Source organism: Nestor notabilis, unplaced genomic scaffold, assembly GCF_000696875.1.
Source record: "Nestor notabilis isolate BGI_N333 unplaced genomic scaffold, ASM69687v1 scaffold27607, whole genome shotgun sequence".
Classification (NCBI taxonomy): domain Eukaryota; kingdom Metazoa; phylum Chordata; class Aves; order Psittaciformes; family Psittacidae; genus Nestor; species Nestor notabilis.
The window spans coordinates 21,354-37,169 of NW_009936660.1; the positions used below are offsets into that span (position 1 = coordinate 21,354).

The 15,816-nt window shown below is 40.5% G+C and overlaps 1 protein-coding gene across 1 annotated transcript; it reads right to left on the reverse strand.

Annotated features, from left to right (window-relative positions):
• Positions 1-1,780: 1,780 nt before the first annotated feature.
• Positions 1,781-14,598, reverse strand: DEPDC1 (DEP domain containing 1; the record flags this gene model as incomplete). The annotated part of the gene is made up of 10 exons (XM_010018433.1): positions 1,781-1,921; positions 3,644-3,829; positions 4,088-4,264; positions 5,126-5,298; positions 7,423-7,563; positions 10,906-10,953; positions 11,269-11,399; positions 11,831-11,949; positions 13,513-13,663; positions 14,333-14,598. Coding segments are annotated over 10 exons (1,533 nt in total), but the record flags the coding sequence as incomplete, so codon positions are not given.
• Between the last annotated feature and the right edge of the window lie 1,218 nt (positions 14,599-15,816).

Here is a 15,816-nt window from a genome sequence, read left to right on the forward strand (position 1 = left end):
ATAAGCAGATAGCTGAGTTATCTAGAAGCAATATTACAACTGAAATGTAACCAGGACACAAATTCCTCACAACAAACCCCAATTCAGACACTGTTCCAGTGTATGGCACATTATTGATTTTCATCATATGAGTTTAAAGAAACCTTTAACTGAAGAGCGGCATGTAAGTATTACACAGCAAGAAGAGCACCCGAGTATCAGCCTAGGGACAGGCCACAGTCTGGCTGTGGGCCTGACAAGTGATCAGCCCCATCTGAGAAGCTCCAGGACAGCAGCACATGAGCATGAACATCCAAAACCCCAAATCACACACATCTGGCTGACAAAGTCCAGCGGAACCACCACTTACACGGAGTAGTCGTACATTGTTCCCTGCTTTGGCATAGCATAGGACACACTAAAACCACTGAATATTAACAAGGGAATTCCATTTTACATGGTGGCTTATTTTCTCCAAGGACCTTTAGCTGCCCTATTATCAAACTAATTCTGTCAGTTCAGCTGCACTTACCAAGCGATTTCCCCAGTTTATAACCCTTACCAGCACTGCTTCTGACCCTCTGCTGCCACATTTTCCTTGGACCAAGATGACAAGGTGATGAGAGTGTGTCCAGAGTGAGAGGCAGATCCAGGAGTGCTCCTACTCACAGGACATGTTCTATGAAACACTTGCCATACACATCACTTAAAATCATTCCAGGACATAACAGTTGTGTTTCCAGACTAAAAGCAGTGACAGCCATAACTCTCATGGCAGAGCTCAAGCTCCAAATTGCCTTTCCAAAATGAAAATCCTGTTGATATAAACAACATTTCAATGAATCCTTAAAGGTTCATCCATCTTTCTGCTGTACTACACCAACATTCTCTGCTCAAGACTGCCTAGTTTTTTTACCTGAAGCACCTCTGTCTAAACATTAATTCATGATCTTCTTTACGAAAACACTTTTATTTATTCTCTCCAAATTGCTCAAGTAGATTTATACTCTTGTGGTGGCCACACCAGAATTAATAAGCCAACCCTCAACTGTGGAAACAAAAGAGGGAAACTTAGTGTTTTCTGACTACATTTATTGTCTCTTCCTGTATCATCCATCACTTCTATTGTTTTGGGAAGAATACCAATAGATATAAAATAAATTTTCCATGAAAATGTCAGAAATATACCTAATACTTCCACTATAAATAAATACACAAAAGCTTATGTGGATTTTACAGATAAGATGACCAGAAGTACTTTAGGAGTCAGATAATCATTTATTTATGGTGAATTATTGCCTCCATTGGAAACAACAGAACCGACTGTTAAATTAGTCCCAACCTCAAAGAACATTGTTTTGTTTAAAGACAAATATTTTGAGAACACAAAAGAAGGCACTTTTCATAACATAGACATTAAAACCTATGATAAATGGCACAAATTCCTGAAGAGACAGTAAAATGTCACAACAATATGCATCTCATCAGCTTCCCATAAGGAAACCGTGTATTAGTTTTTGGTTACTAATAGCTTCATGCTTGTTTTCACATTTCTTTTACTGAACATAATATATTGTAATAATTTGTAAACACATAAATATTTCTCTCTTAGTTATTCAAAAGTTATCTATCTGCACACATACACACAAAAGGTATTTTGGCACCTTTCAGCACAGTGTCCATGTAAACAATTCTTCCTTCTCCACACACAGCCACCACTGAATTTCTGCAGCAAGTGTCCTTTGGTACATCATTCACACATACATCCAACAAATAAATACACAGCTGGAGTGTGGTTGAGTTAATATCTTAGGCTACGAAATCTGGGTTTCCTTAAGCTAAGCATCGGTTGTTTGATGGTAGGTTTGTTCTCAAGCAGCACAGCTTCATTTTCTGTGGTTGGAAATCTGTTCTGGTAGATCAGTGGGTATTCCTTCTGGAACTAGAAACACAATGGCAAGAATTAAACCAGACTCCACCAAACACTCCAGCTGTGCAGGACTGAGCATGAATCACCTCGTGAGGATGGACATCAGCAGGAGGAGCAAGGCTATTGGCGTGTAAAGTAACTCAGCTGTGACACCTGACCAAAGCCATAGCCCTTTGTGCTTACAAGTTCACAAGTGGCACTTCATCTTCTGTTGAAATGAGGAAGGCTTCTCATTTCATATGATCGCCAAGGATTTTGACAGGCTGAGAGAGCTGGGCTGGGTCAGCTGGAGAAGAGAAGGCTCCTGAAGGGGACACCTTAGAGCAGCTTCAGTGCCTAAAGGGGCTCCAGGAAACCTGGAGACGGGCTTTGGACAAGGGATGTAGGGACAGAACAAGGGGAATGGCTTGAACCTGCCAGAGGGGAGATTGAGATGAGCTCTGAGGCAGAAGCTGTTCCCTGTGAGGGAGCTGAGGCGCTGGCACAGGGTGCCCAGAGAAGCTGTGGCTGCCTCAGCCCTGGCAGTGTTCAAGGGCAGGTTGGACACAGGGGCTTGGAGCAACCTGCTCTAGTGGAAGGTGTCCCTGCCCGTGGCAGGGGTTGGAGCTGGAGGAGCTTTAGGCTCCATTCAACCCAAACCAGGCTGGGAGTCTATGGAATAAAACTCAACGATACCTGGCTTGAGACACATTTTTGACATTCTGCCCGTTTCCTATGTAAGGCCTCAGGAAAGAAAGACTAACAGTAAATACATCTATACATCAGCAAAAGCTTCCTGCAAAAACCTGCTGATGGATTCAACACAGGGAAAATTACACCATTTGTAACTTTGGGTGTTGATATAAGTTGGACCTAACCATCTAGAATGTGTCATATATTTGGCTTTCCCCAATTCCAAGTATCAAAACTGACTAACAGCTCCAAAACGTTATTTATCACACCAGTAGCTACCCCAGCACAAATGGCATGACTATAATAATACAGGTCTGAATTTAAAACAAATGAACTTCACTAACACATTGCCCTTACAGTACAAGCTGCTTCTGGACTTTAGTGGGAACTCATGAAAAATGTAAGTATGTACTTCGGGTTTTACCATTAGAAGATTTTAGTTGACTTCCTTCCTCCCCACTTCATCTGCTTTTAGTGCTGCTGTGTATTGCTTCTTACTGCTTACTTATTACAAGTTTTAATCAACTGTAATTAACTAGTCTTCTTTACATGCAGGAAGTGTTGATGAACTTGAAGAATTCAAGTCCAGCCTTCACTTTTCCAGGACCAGAAGGTTTTCACAACACATGTGAGAGTCAGTGTTGCAGAAGCTGGGGGAGGAGCACCAAAGAAAGAAATGTGCTTGCTCTGAAAAGCTGCTTTTTCCAATTTGAGTCACAAGACTCACTCAGGAGATTCCAGGACAAGCACAATACTATTCAATTGGTCAGGAATACTTGCCAAAGGTTTTCCAAAAGAGGAAAAACCCCCTCCAGTATTAAATCCTGCCAGAATTGCTGTATTTCAGCTTTAGGATTAGGCAATATGTTAATAGGCCACAGAAGTGCCAAATAAGCTTGAGTGACATATACGTTACAAAACTCAAAGGTAATGCCATAGAAAGGAATGTTTCAGGATTGTGAAGAGATCGACCTCTTAAAGGGTACCAGGGTCTAGTGACCAAGATCCTTCCCTTGCAACAGCATTTCCATAAGTAGATTAAATATGCACCCAATTTCTCACCTGTTTTAACTTTTTCTTCTTGTCTTTCACAGACAAGTTCTTATCTTTGATAATGTTCTCCAAGAGCTCTGCTACTGCAGCTTGAGAAGTAGAAACCTTTTGTTCTTCAAACTCCTGAGGAGTGATTTGTCTGCAGTATGAATATGTTGGCAATATGGCACAAATTTCTTCCTTTGGGTATTTGCACTGGAAGAAGAATTGAAGGAGTCTGCATAAACTCAATTATGTACTCTGTCAGTAAGAAGGTACCTAACAAACATCCAGGCATGGTAACTTCCAGCAGCATCTCAAGTTGTTAAACATGGTAATGTAGCTACTATCTACGACTGCACCAACAGTTTAATACAAGTTTGCATCCAAACCAGTGATTTCATTTGAAGTTTTCCCATCCCACCTTCATAAGTAACAAACACTCTGCAATCAGGAAATGAACCTGCCACCAACCTCAGCCATCTTCATGTGTTCGATGTGATCTTGCACTGCGACCTGCAGGTAAGTGGGAACTTTAAATATTTCTTGTTGATGGTCCATGAGAAATGAAACTAATCGTGTAGAGAGCAGCTCATCGAGATCTACTTCTTCTGCACAGCACAGCACGCAGCGAGAAAAGGTCTGGATCATCTAGAAGTGTTTAGCAGATGGTTAGTGCATACAGTTGAGGGATTTGCCTTTTTCCAGTCTACACAGTGCATTCTGCAATGCCAACTTTCATGGCAATCTCTTGTGTGCACTGCTGGTCAAGAGAGGAGGAAAACTGATGATAATGTTTTCCTCGTCTGAAAGAAAAAAATAACTTCTTAAAACATTAGACTTGCCCTTTTTTTTTGAACAGTAATTTCAATTAATGCATATTTTAAAGAGGTAATAATAGAAGTCTTACCCTGTAGGAAACTATACATCTTCACTTAGCCATCTCAGGACAAGTGACATAAAAAACCCTGCAGAACCAGCCTAACCAACATCTAATGTACACCAAGGTCCTGTTTTAAACAGCTTTAAAAACATTTCTTAAAGCTTTTGACAAGAACTCTTTAGTTGTTGCAATGAAAGCTTAAATTCAGACCTTGAACTTGGTATTTAAACCCACTAGGCAGAAAACTGACTTCTTTGTAACTGTTTTTGTCCTAACTTCACATACACAAATTTTAGCCCAAGAAAGGCTTCCTACAGACACTTTGGCAACATCTTTTAAGTTGAATGGCAGTTGGGTAAGAGATCAGACTAAGTCACTTGTATTTGTTTAAGAAATTACATCCCTTCTCCTCCCAAAACAAAAGCAACAGCAATATTTGAAATGTATTAGGAGGTGGACAAGAAAGTGCTTGTTTCAAGCCAGATTTTGCTAAACATTCTGGCGATGAAAAGCTTATTTAAGTGCACTATTTAATTGCAATGAGACAAGAACATCAAGTACAGAACACTGCCAGTATTCTCAGCAGTCCCCTTAAACCAAGAGATACACTGCACTGATGAGTCTCTTACCAGAGAGCGTGTGCCCATTGCATCGTGCAGTCGCGGCATATCCACGTTCTCACTCATCCGGGAGATCATGCGCATCAGGAGCTGAATCTTCCTGCGGTTTGGTGGTGGGAGCAACAAACAGCATATCTGCAGTGCTTCAACAGCAATCCTTTCTAAATGAGGCTGAAGAAGATCTAAAAGTTAATTGTACAGGCAGGTATCAGTAAGATTTGAACCACTTTTGGGGTATTTTAATTTCAGTACAAGAAATTTCTTCTTCTGTGATCACAGAATTCCAGCCTGGTTTGTGCTGAAGGGACCTTAAAGCTCCTCCAGCTCCAACCCCTGCCACGGGCAGGGACACCTATCACTAGAGCGGGTTGCTCCAAGCCCCTGTGTCCAACCTGACCTTGAACACTGCCAGGGATGGGGCAGCCACAGCTTCTCTGGGCACCCTGTGCCAGTGGCATTATCCAATGACAATCTATGTTTCATAGAAATCAGCTGTAACATTCTACATAGTTCTGTGCCCTTTTTGTGTGTGGTCATCTTCAATTTGCTTCATCATGATAAACTGCTGATACAGTGACACTAATGTTACTCCCAGAAGTATTTCTAGAAACTGTGTTTCAAAGGCCAGAAAAAGACATCTCCTCTACCAGAAAGGTCTGTGCAAGTTCCCTGCCTCACTCTTAGCGTCCAGGTCAGAATTACTTATCACTTACCTCAACAGGAATGTGAATTACTGACACATCAAGTTTAGGATTCCAAAGACACTACCTGCTACTATTTGTTAGCAGAGGTACAAAGGGCTACCTTTAAATGGTGCAGTTTAGCAACCAGATTCTTTTAAAAACCCACAGATCATGTTATACACATATCAAAAAACCCCCTAGTGTCAGTGCCAAAGATTAAAGAAGCAGAGATTAGTTTGCCAACACAATAAGCCAATACAACATGCCTTAGAAAGCCATCTTACTTTGCGTGCCAGTCAACATATAAGAAGAGTGAGTGAAAGAGCATTCTGAAAGTTCTGTGGTACTTTTGCAGAGTCTCTTTTTGATGGTGGTATCAGAAACCTCAGTCCTGATGTCCACTGAAGTAGCCACACCACAGCTATTTGGTTTTCCTTGCCCACAAAGCTGAGAACTTGGCTTCACTGTGATTTCAGCAACTGGCATATTAATACTAGCACAACTTTTGGAGTTCCTCTTGCCTAGTAAACTCAGAGACCTGTGTATTTGCTTTAATCCATGATCTTCAACAAATAGCTCTTTATCCTGAAGAGCTGAGGCAGACACTCTTTTGATACCATGGGTTTGGTCTTGACCTGTGTTATCAAAACCAAGTTCAAACACAGAATTAGCTTTATGCTCATAGGGTAGTGACTGTTTTCCATTTCTTGTGCCCAGGATGGTGTTCACATCACTTTGCCTGAAGGAATCAGATCCTCCTTTATTATATACACTTGAAGGAGCATCTCCAATTTTTTCCAAAGAGTAACATCTTGTCCTAAATGTTTGAAGTGGAACTTGTTCATTCCTGTATCCTGAAAGATTTTGACAGCTTCCTCCTATTAGATTGGCAGAACTACCATGTTTATGTGTCTGTTTATGCTGCCACAATTTCTTTGCACATTGTTTTTGTTTAGTTAGCTCTCCCAAAGAACACTTCATGGAAAATTCACATTCTTTCTTTTTTTTGTCAGGCTCTTTGCGAAGCAGGCTTAGGAGAAGACACTCAGTTGACTTGAAAGAGTTCAAGTGAAGAGCTTTTGAAGGTTGCGAGTCACATTTCTCATCTCGGACAGAATGGTTTCCACTGCATATATCTGGAATTGTGATGTAGCCACACATAACTATCAGAAAATGAAATATAAGTTAAGATGCAAGTGGTATGAAAAATGAACAAGTTCAGAAAGAAAGGTGCTAACTGAGCAGAGAAGACAACAAATATATGACACTAATTTATAGTTGACTCTATTAGTAAAACCCAAGAAGAAATTAGCTCAGTCCAAAAGCAATCTAACAATGACCATGCAAGAAGAGAGTTAGCACACTGCAATAGTGAGGGACAGACAGAATGAGCATGTATTTTTAGATTATAGTTATTGCATATTTAGAATGTTAGCTCAGACAGCAATTTATATAGGGAATTATGAGACAGAACTGTACGTCAATTAATACTGTAATACAGAATGACAGCATTGATGATCTTCCTCAGATTCAAGCTGCCAGACAGACTCTGAAGTACAGATTTGTTCCCCAGTTGATATCAAACTTACAGCTTGCACTGGTTATTTCTCAATTCATACATACCTAAAATATTAACAAAAAGTTCATAGTATTCAAAAGTAAGCAATGGCTCAGGGAGATTAAGAAAGTAATCAGCAACCGTTCGGAACACATCGCGCTCAAACCCGCTGTAAGTTGCTTGGCTCGTGTCATTATTTCTAGGCCCTAAAAAGAGGTGAAGAAAGAGAATTCACAAACAAATTTTCACAATTTAATTATAAAAATCAGGTTTTTTAAAAATAAATATAGGCTAATTCTTGTAGGAAGGACTGTTTCACAAGGAAAGAATCATGTCAGCAATATGTAAATATTTTTAGTTCAGCACTCTATGTTTGTAAGCAAAAATAGTGTAACAGATTCTATGTAGCCACTGAAGAGTTGTGCTCAGTTTCAACCAGCTGCTCCACACTAAGAAAATAAATGAAAATTCATTTATACCCTTTATAGGCTCCTCAGCAAAATAATAATGAACTCTCAGTATTTTCCTTCATTGCCAAACTACAGTAATTCCAGTTCTCCCACAGGGAGCTCTAGCTTCTAGATCAAAAAGAAACTTGTGCTACAGCTAACTTTGAAGAATGCACAAGCTGAGAAGCCAGCTTACACACATTGCTTTATGCACAGGCCAGAGCCATAGAACAGTTTGGGTTAGAAGACACCTTAAAGCTCATCCAGTTCCAATCCTCTGCCATGGGCAGGGATACCTTCCAGTAGAGCAGGTTGCTCCAAGCCCTGTCCAACACTGCCAAGGAAGACATTGACAGCACCTTCCCTTTACAGGGAGCTCCTTTTATCAACTCATCTACTGAAAAGGTCCATCAAGAGAGTTTTGTTCACCATGAAGCCCATGGTAAATCACAGCTACACACAACTGATTTTATTCAGACACAGACAGATGGGCAATCCAGTAACTTAAGAGACCTGGTTGCTAAACTTTGCCTGTGTGGCTACAGACAGGAAAGGAACAAACAAAAGTGTTCCTGGTAGGAATAAAATTTGACACTGCATAAAACTGTTAACCCCGATGTTATCATACTCCACTGAGCTCCTACAAAATAAAGTCAGCTACCTTACAAAGCCAATTCTAATGAATTAGGAGATGGCTGTTTAAGTTACACATGGAGCCAGGGAAGATTTAACTTTTGGTACAATCAACCTTTATAATCATAATCACATTACTGTACAATAAAAATATAGTAGAGCAGTATTCCCCCTACAGTATAAACACTTTCAGTTTTCACTCTGCAAAGTAACTATTGCCTTAAATCATTTGGTTACAGTATAGCTGGCAGCTGCAGAGATAAAGTCTCCACTTGAACTAATTCACTCAAATTAGAAATTGAGAATTCAGAAGCCCAGGAAGCTTGCTTGCTGTTTCCAACCCACAAAGACCTATTTATTAGTTCTAAGTACAGGACTGATGTGGGGATTAAGGTATTGAAAAGCTCAGAGACCAGCGCTCAGCTGTATTTTCCACTCTGATTTAAATCCACTCACGAAGCTCTTCCCTGTCCTGCTTTTCCTACTAGTGCTCTTCATGTAAGAGGCTCTATTTTTTGGGGAACGCTGTTGAAGAAAAGGGAGATGTTGAATAAGAACCAAAAAGGTCATTTTCACAAGAGTGCATGCTGCAAACTGAACTTGTGAAGACACACTAACCCTGCATGGTCCCCCACCACAGTTCCACTGAGCAGCCAGACTGGCACATAGATGCATAAAACACATGCCATCTAACCATGGTATAGCTTTGCAAGGAGCTAATGAAGGAGACTGCCAGGAGATGGGACAAAAGTTAAACAGCAGAGCAAGCATACAGATGAAAAGCTCATCATCTCTGATTTCATTTGAGAGGCACTCATCTAACTGTTAGACATTTAAAGAGGCAGTTTTGGGGGGAAAAAAAGGAAAGAAAAAAAAAAAGTCACTCTAATTGTCCTCTCCAGAATCTTTTCAGAATCTGCTTCACAGGGTTGCAGAGCTTACAGAATGGTGATCTGTATGTGTTTGTAACGGTTTCAAACACAGCTGACAAAAGAAGCCTCAAAGACCATTAGATTCTTTGAAGTTTCATAAAAATCAATGGTACTGTAAAGGAGAAAGACTGTTAGTATTATACAGGTCTGCTGCAGCACTTGTTAAAAAACAAACCCACACCTTTATTAGCAAGAGAATCCACATCAGACTGAGCCATTAGAAACTGAACTTCATCAAGTTCTCTATGAAAGTATTTTTCCCTCCTCGATGTGTGAAAACCTGTGATAATTGTATTACTCCACAGTAAATACTTTCCCAGTAGTTCCAAGACAGCTGCTCAAGTACACATACACTGATGCCTTTGGTAACCGATTCTTCTTTTCTGAAGTTTAAGATTTAACATCGTGCCTTTCTACATTTTACTTTTAAGCAAATACACAAAGAAAACAAACCAGAAGTGCCAAGTTTCTCTAAGTTGTCACCACTCCCAGTTTTGTTGCTTGATATTTCATACATTAATACCAAAACAAGGTCTGCAGACAATGGAAGTTCAGTTGTCACAAAACATGTTTCACAGCTAAAATGCCTGACTTTAAAAAAAAACACCTCATCTATTAGGCAGTGATTTGTAAGACACTGAGGACCTTCATTTTCCACAGCTGAACTGTAACTATAAGAGGTGTTCTACAGGGTTTTAAGCATAAGCTTTTTCTAAAGACCATTTGGAGAAAAAGGTGAGGAGGTAGATAAGGAGGTACCAGAGGAGCTACAGTCCAAGTCCAGGAACAAGTGAGCAGAACTCTTCCTTCTGTTGTCATGATAAATTTAGCAGACTATAAAGCTGGTGATAGGAGCATGATTTTATCTCAAACCCTTTGCAAAAGTTTATTTGCTTTTTTCCAAGACAAATAAAAACCTGATTTTCTCTGAATTGGCTTCCTTAGTTTAATATGAAACGTAGGAACTGTTTCAGTCCAGCTCAAAGTAAGGAACTAGAAAGTCCCTTTTACCCATGAAAAACTGTGTTAGAAGAAACCACACATAGGTTTTGGCCAACCACTAGTTTTCTCGCTGACTCTTTGTTAGTAAGAATTATTTTTTTTACAAAACAGCCCTTAGCTTTTCCATTGCCTTGGACAGGACACTTCCACTGAAAGCTTGCAGAGGTAATTAATTCTCCTGCACACTTCTTGGAGTAAGGGACACTGAAGCCCCTCTTCTTCTGCTAATTTGTAATCAGTTCACACTGCTAAAAGTCATATGCAGATGATGCAGCCTAAAAGCAGGATTAGTAGCTAGACTAAAGGACTGATACCTCCATTACCTGAAACGTAACTTCTTTTAACACGTGTTAACTCCTTTAGATTACATTTCTGTGCAATGATTTGCTATGGATTGCTGTCATTGCTTCTCAGCATATCAAAGCACTTAGATTACATGAATTTCCAAATGAAACATCACAGTTGATCTTAACTTGCCAGTATATTTCCCTTTCAACTCTCAAAAGAGGTTAAAAGGTATTTAGTAACTTACAGTATGCGAGGCACTTCATAGCTGACAACACCCAGTGGGGGAGGTCTTCTAAAATAAGCACACAAACACATTATTTATACACAACCTCAAAGACTTAATAACTAATACAAATAATGGCACACATGTACTAATACCTCAAATACAAAAGATCAAATTTGGAACAAATTCTAAGTATTGCTACACGTGTGATTTAAAAATGAATGCAATAAGCCTGCAAAACCTTCTAGACAAATATACTGAACTGTACTGCAGAAGGGGAAAAAAGTTTAAGAGACAGACTACAAAACATTAATTATTATTTATTGCTTGTTCTAATGAGGCCATAAGGAATCTTTAAGCAAAACCAGGGAAAAGAAATTGTACCTGATTTGTTCTGCAAAATCACAACACCATGTTTGCTTGTGTTAGTCATGTTGTATATGACATACTCGGGAATGATCTGTGCTGGCTGAAGAACTTCTTCCAAAGACGGGAGGCCTAAAATGGTTTGCAAACTGTGGGCAATAAGAGAGCACATGTTGTCTAAAAGGTTTACAAGTAATGAATGAAAACAAGTTCTTCCCATGTCTACTTAACAGTTCCTTTACAGGCTAGTTTGCCATTTAATGCATTCTCACTTCTAGAAGGACAACTTGAGGACACACTTTCCCTGGGACAAACACTAAAAAATGACCAGGAAAGAGCCTCTACGGTTCATAAAATATATTTCAACACCAGCAATAATAAAAATCCAATTAATTTCTGAACCGCAACTATCCAATGTTAATAAATACATTAGAAAGCATCTGTAAACAACAGTAAAAATATTCAAATTAAAACATAGTTTTAAAGACTCAAGAAAAGTTTGCAAGCCAAAAGCTTGATCAGACCATTACACACACAAAGCACATATCTGAGAAGCTGCTTTTTATAATGTGTTACTCACTGTATTAGAATGATATTTCTCCAAGTTTCTTTCACATATTCCTGGCTTATTTCCTTCCTATTCAGTGTGTCTTCCTCATTTTCACCTATTCTATCAGGCTTTGTTTTTTCTAAATTTTCCTGAAAATGAACAGTTTGTGCCATAAGATAAGGAAGCCTCTTAAGATAATTCAAGATGAAGTAAAAATTAGTCTCAGAAGTATAGGGCATTCTACATAATATGGAATTCACGTAACCTTACCAGTCCCTGCACTGCAATGTCAGCATGTCCAACTAAAAAGGAAAAGAGGACACTACGAAGAAAGACCTGATCAACTCAGAAGTCAGCAATTTAAAAGGTAGAAAGACATCAAATCCAAATGTGTCAGTAAGTGAAGTATTCTGCTTTAGGATCACCACCTGAATTCACAAAGTATGCATACACACACACACACACAGAGATCTCAAAAAAATAAAGGACCAAGCACCTGTATTCAATCTTTTTCACAAAGTGGAAGAGTTAAATCATATGTGCCTTGACAACAAACAAAAAATATATTAAGTTTCAACAAAGACATATTGTCCAGATCATTTCTAGAACTCCACTGTCCAGCCCTCCCAATAATTTAAAATCCTGTAGCAGGGATAATACTACACTGAAGGAAACAAAACAAACCAAACAATCACAAGGATGGTAAGAGGACTGGAGCACTTCCCATATGAAGACAGGCTGAGAAAGTTGGGGCTGTTCAGACTGGAAAAGAGAAGACTGCATGGAGACCTTATAGCAGCCTTCCAATATCTGAAGGGGGCCTACAAGGATGCTGGGGAGGGACTCTTCATTAGGGACTCTAGTGGTAGGACAAGGGGGAATGGCTTTAAACTTAAACAGGGGAACTTTAGGTTAGATCTAAGGAAGAAGTTCTTCACAGTGAGGGTGGTGAGGCACTGGAATAGGTTGCCCAAGGAAGTTGTGAATGCTCCAACCCTGGAGGTGTTCAAGCCCAGGCTGGACAGAGCCTTGGGCAACATAGTTTAGTGTGAGGTGTCCCTGCTCATGGCAGGGGGGTTGGAACTAGATGATCTTAAGGTCCTTTCCAACCCTGACTATTCTATGATTGTATGAATCAAAAAAAGCCCAAAACCCTCCCATACTGATGACCCAAAACTCTGTATAATCTCAGATCATAAAATAAGTCCTGTACCACAACAGGGGTGTTTGTGTGTGTGAAACGACCTTTCTAAGTAATTAATTACAATCTACCCCCCATGCCTCTTCCCAAGAAACTACTGCCAATAAGCTTAGAACGACTCATTTAGTTTTAAGAGTGTCAATTGCACAATCCCTTTCACTTGCTGCCAGCATCTCAAAAATGCCACGTTATAGCCACAGCTATGATTTTACAAGTATGTATTTAGTTTGAATATTTACAGGTTATTTAATAAAACCTCTTTTTGCACATTGAAGAGAAACAGCATACATCACCAAGACACTTCATTATAAAATACAGCTGTATCTTTCTATCATGGTTATACATAAATGTTCTATTTCACTGTCTAAAAGAACCTACCAATTTATTTCTTCAGCTAGAATATGACACAATGGAACAGTGTCACTAAGAGGTGATTGCTTCCAGTTTTATTTGTTAAAGAACAAAGGAAATACACTGCAACTATAAACATGTAAGAAGCATAAGTTATTACCAGAGACTGTAGCAACTCGTGTCTTTTAAAAGCTCTCCTGGATAAATGTGGCAGTTTAAAAAGTCTTTCTTTGTCTCTAGAGAAGTTTTCCAAGTTCTCTTTTTGTGAACATGGACTTGGTAGAGGTTTAACTGGAGATGTTGAAGGAAATCTGTAATGAATAGAAAAGATGTTAAATGTATTTAGACTAGATTAGAAACATAAGAAGTCACTTAAGCAAAGCCATACCCTGAATCCATACTAGTGTGGTTCCATAAGATTCTGAAGAGATACAGGAAATTAACAGTGTTCTTCAGAACACTGTTTAACATTATATTATAAATTAGGTTTGGGCTGCTTTTGTTGATTTCAAACTCAAGCTGAAGATTTTCAGATATTTATAAGCGCTGAGACCAGCATTTGAGAAGTGAGGGCCATTAAGACCTTTAAATTCAGAACTTAGGATAGGCCAAGTTCAAGACTGTTTCCCACTTGGCTTTTTGTAAAATGTGCAAGAGGAATAAACACAGGACTGGTAGCAGAGCATGAAGCTAAGTTCTCTTTGGCTCCCCTCCAAAGCACTTGAGTGCAGCATGCATGCCTGCCAGTGAAAAACTTGGCTAGACAAAGGCATGGAAACAGCCCTCAGCACACCGGATGTATGGTTTAGAGTGCAAATCAGAGTAAAATAAACAGTGAGTGGAGTAAAATGGTGCTAGTGATTAATTTATGGCTGAACTGCTCAACTAAAAGCAAGACATTTTTGTGAATGTGAACCTAACTATTTTGAAATAAAATTTTCAACCTGAAGAGCTCTGTTAACTGGCCTTTATTTCAGTACCTGTATAGTGCACTGTTGTCTTCTAAGCTTTCAGATCCCCATCTCCCTTTTATATCTTCAATTACATGATTCTTGAGAAACTTTCTTAATAACTGAATAGTCTGCTGCCTAGTAACTTCAGGACCAAAGTTACTGTTGTTCCTTAGTACTTCATGGAGCCAGTCTACAGCTTCTGATGCAGTGAAACAGCTTCCATGCCTCTTGAAATGCTGCCTGTGTTTCCTTAGTGGCATGCCTGCTCGGAAATACTTTGTAATTTCATTCCACTGCATGAGAAACAAACAAGGAAAGAATGCAAGATCAAAGCCTGAAATTGATCACTGTAGTATCAACTAAAACAGTATTACATTAATAAGCATATAAATGAAATCACAGCCTTAATACTAAGAAATATTGATAATTATACTAAACAAGCATAGAATGACTTGACGCAAAAAACCAAACTACTGTTACCTGACTTGGTTTTCACAGGCAAGAAGGAAGCGTGGCTTGCACAGTTCTTAGGTCGTAGAATCCCAGACTGGTCTCTGTTGGAAGGGAGCTTAAAGCTCCTCCAGCTCCAACCCCTGCCCCGGGCAGGGACACCTTCCACTAGAGCAGGGTGCTCCAAGCCCCTGTGTCCAACCTGGCCTTGAACACTGCCAGGGATGCGGCAGCCACAGCTTCTCTGGGCAACCTGTGCCAGCGCCTCCGCATGCTCAAAGAAAAGGTCCTCAGAGCTCATCTCAGTCTCCCCTCTGGCAGGTTCAAGCCATTCCCCTTGGCCTGTCCCTCCATCCCTTGTCCAAAGCCCCTCTCCAGGTCTCCTGGAGCCCCTTTAGGCACTGGAGCTGCTCTAAGGTGTCCCCTTGAGGAGCCTTCTCTTCTCCAGCTGCCCCAGCCCAGCTCTCTCAGCCTGGCTCCAGAGCAGAGCTGCTCCAGCCCTCGCAGCAGCTCCGGGGCCTCCTCTGGCCTCACTCCAGCAGCTCCACGTCCCTCTTGTGCTGTTCCCCAGAGCTGGACCAGGGCTGCAGGGGGGGTCTCCCCAGAGCACAGCAGAGGGGCAGGATCCCCTCCCTTGACCTACCTGATGTAGTAGTATTATTATAGAAACACTAAACCTCAGAGTAAAAAAACCATAAACATTTCATTTAGGTTTTATCTCGTTCTTCTCTAACTGAGAATAAGGTTAGTTTCACAAACATAACGAGTTTTATTGACTGCGTTTGCCCATCGTTTACATCAGCTCGGGTTCCCAAGGCGCTGTCAATCACCGCAGCCGTCAGGCGGGGACTGAACCCCGCTGCCAGGGCACAGAAAGTCCGGCTTTAAACTCCTCTCTCCGTCTCCTCGCACAGAATTAGATGGCACACAGCAGTCAGCAGGCTCCTTCCTAGGCTGTCACCCAGTTTTCAGTGAGCAAGGCTCTGCCGCAGCCCTCTCTGGGGACGGCCTCCCACAGCAGACACCGCGGCACACGGTGCTCCGGGCACGCCGGAACCCAC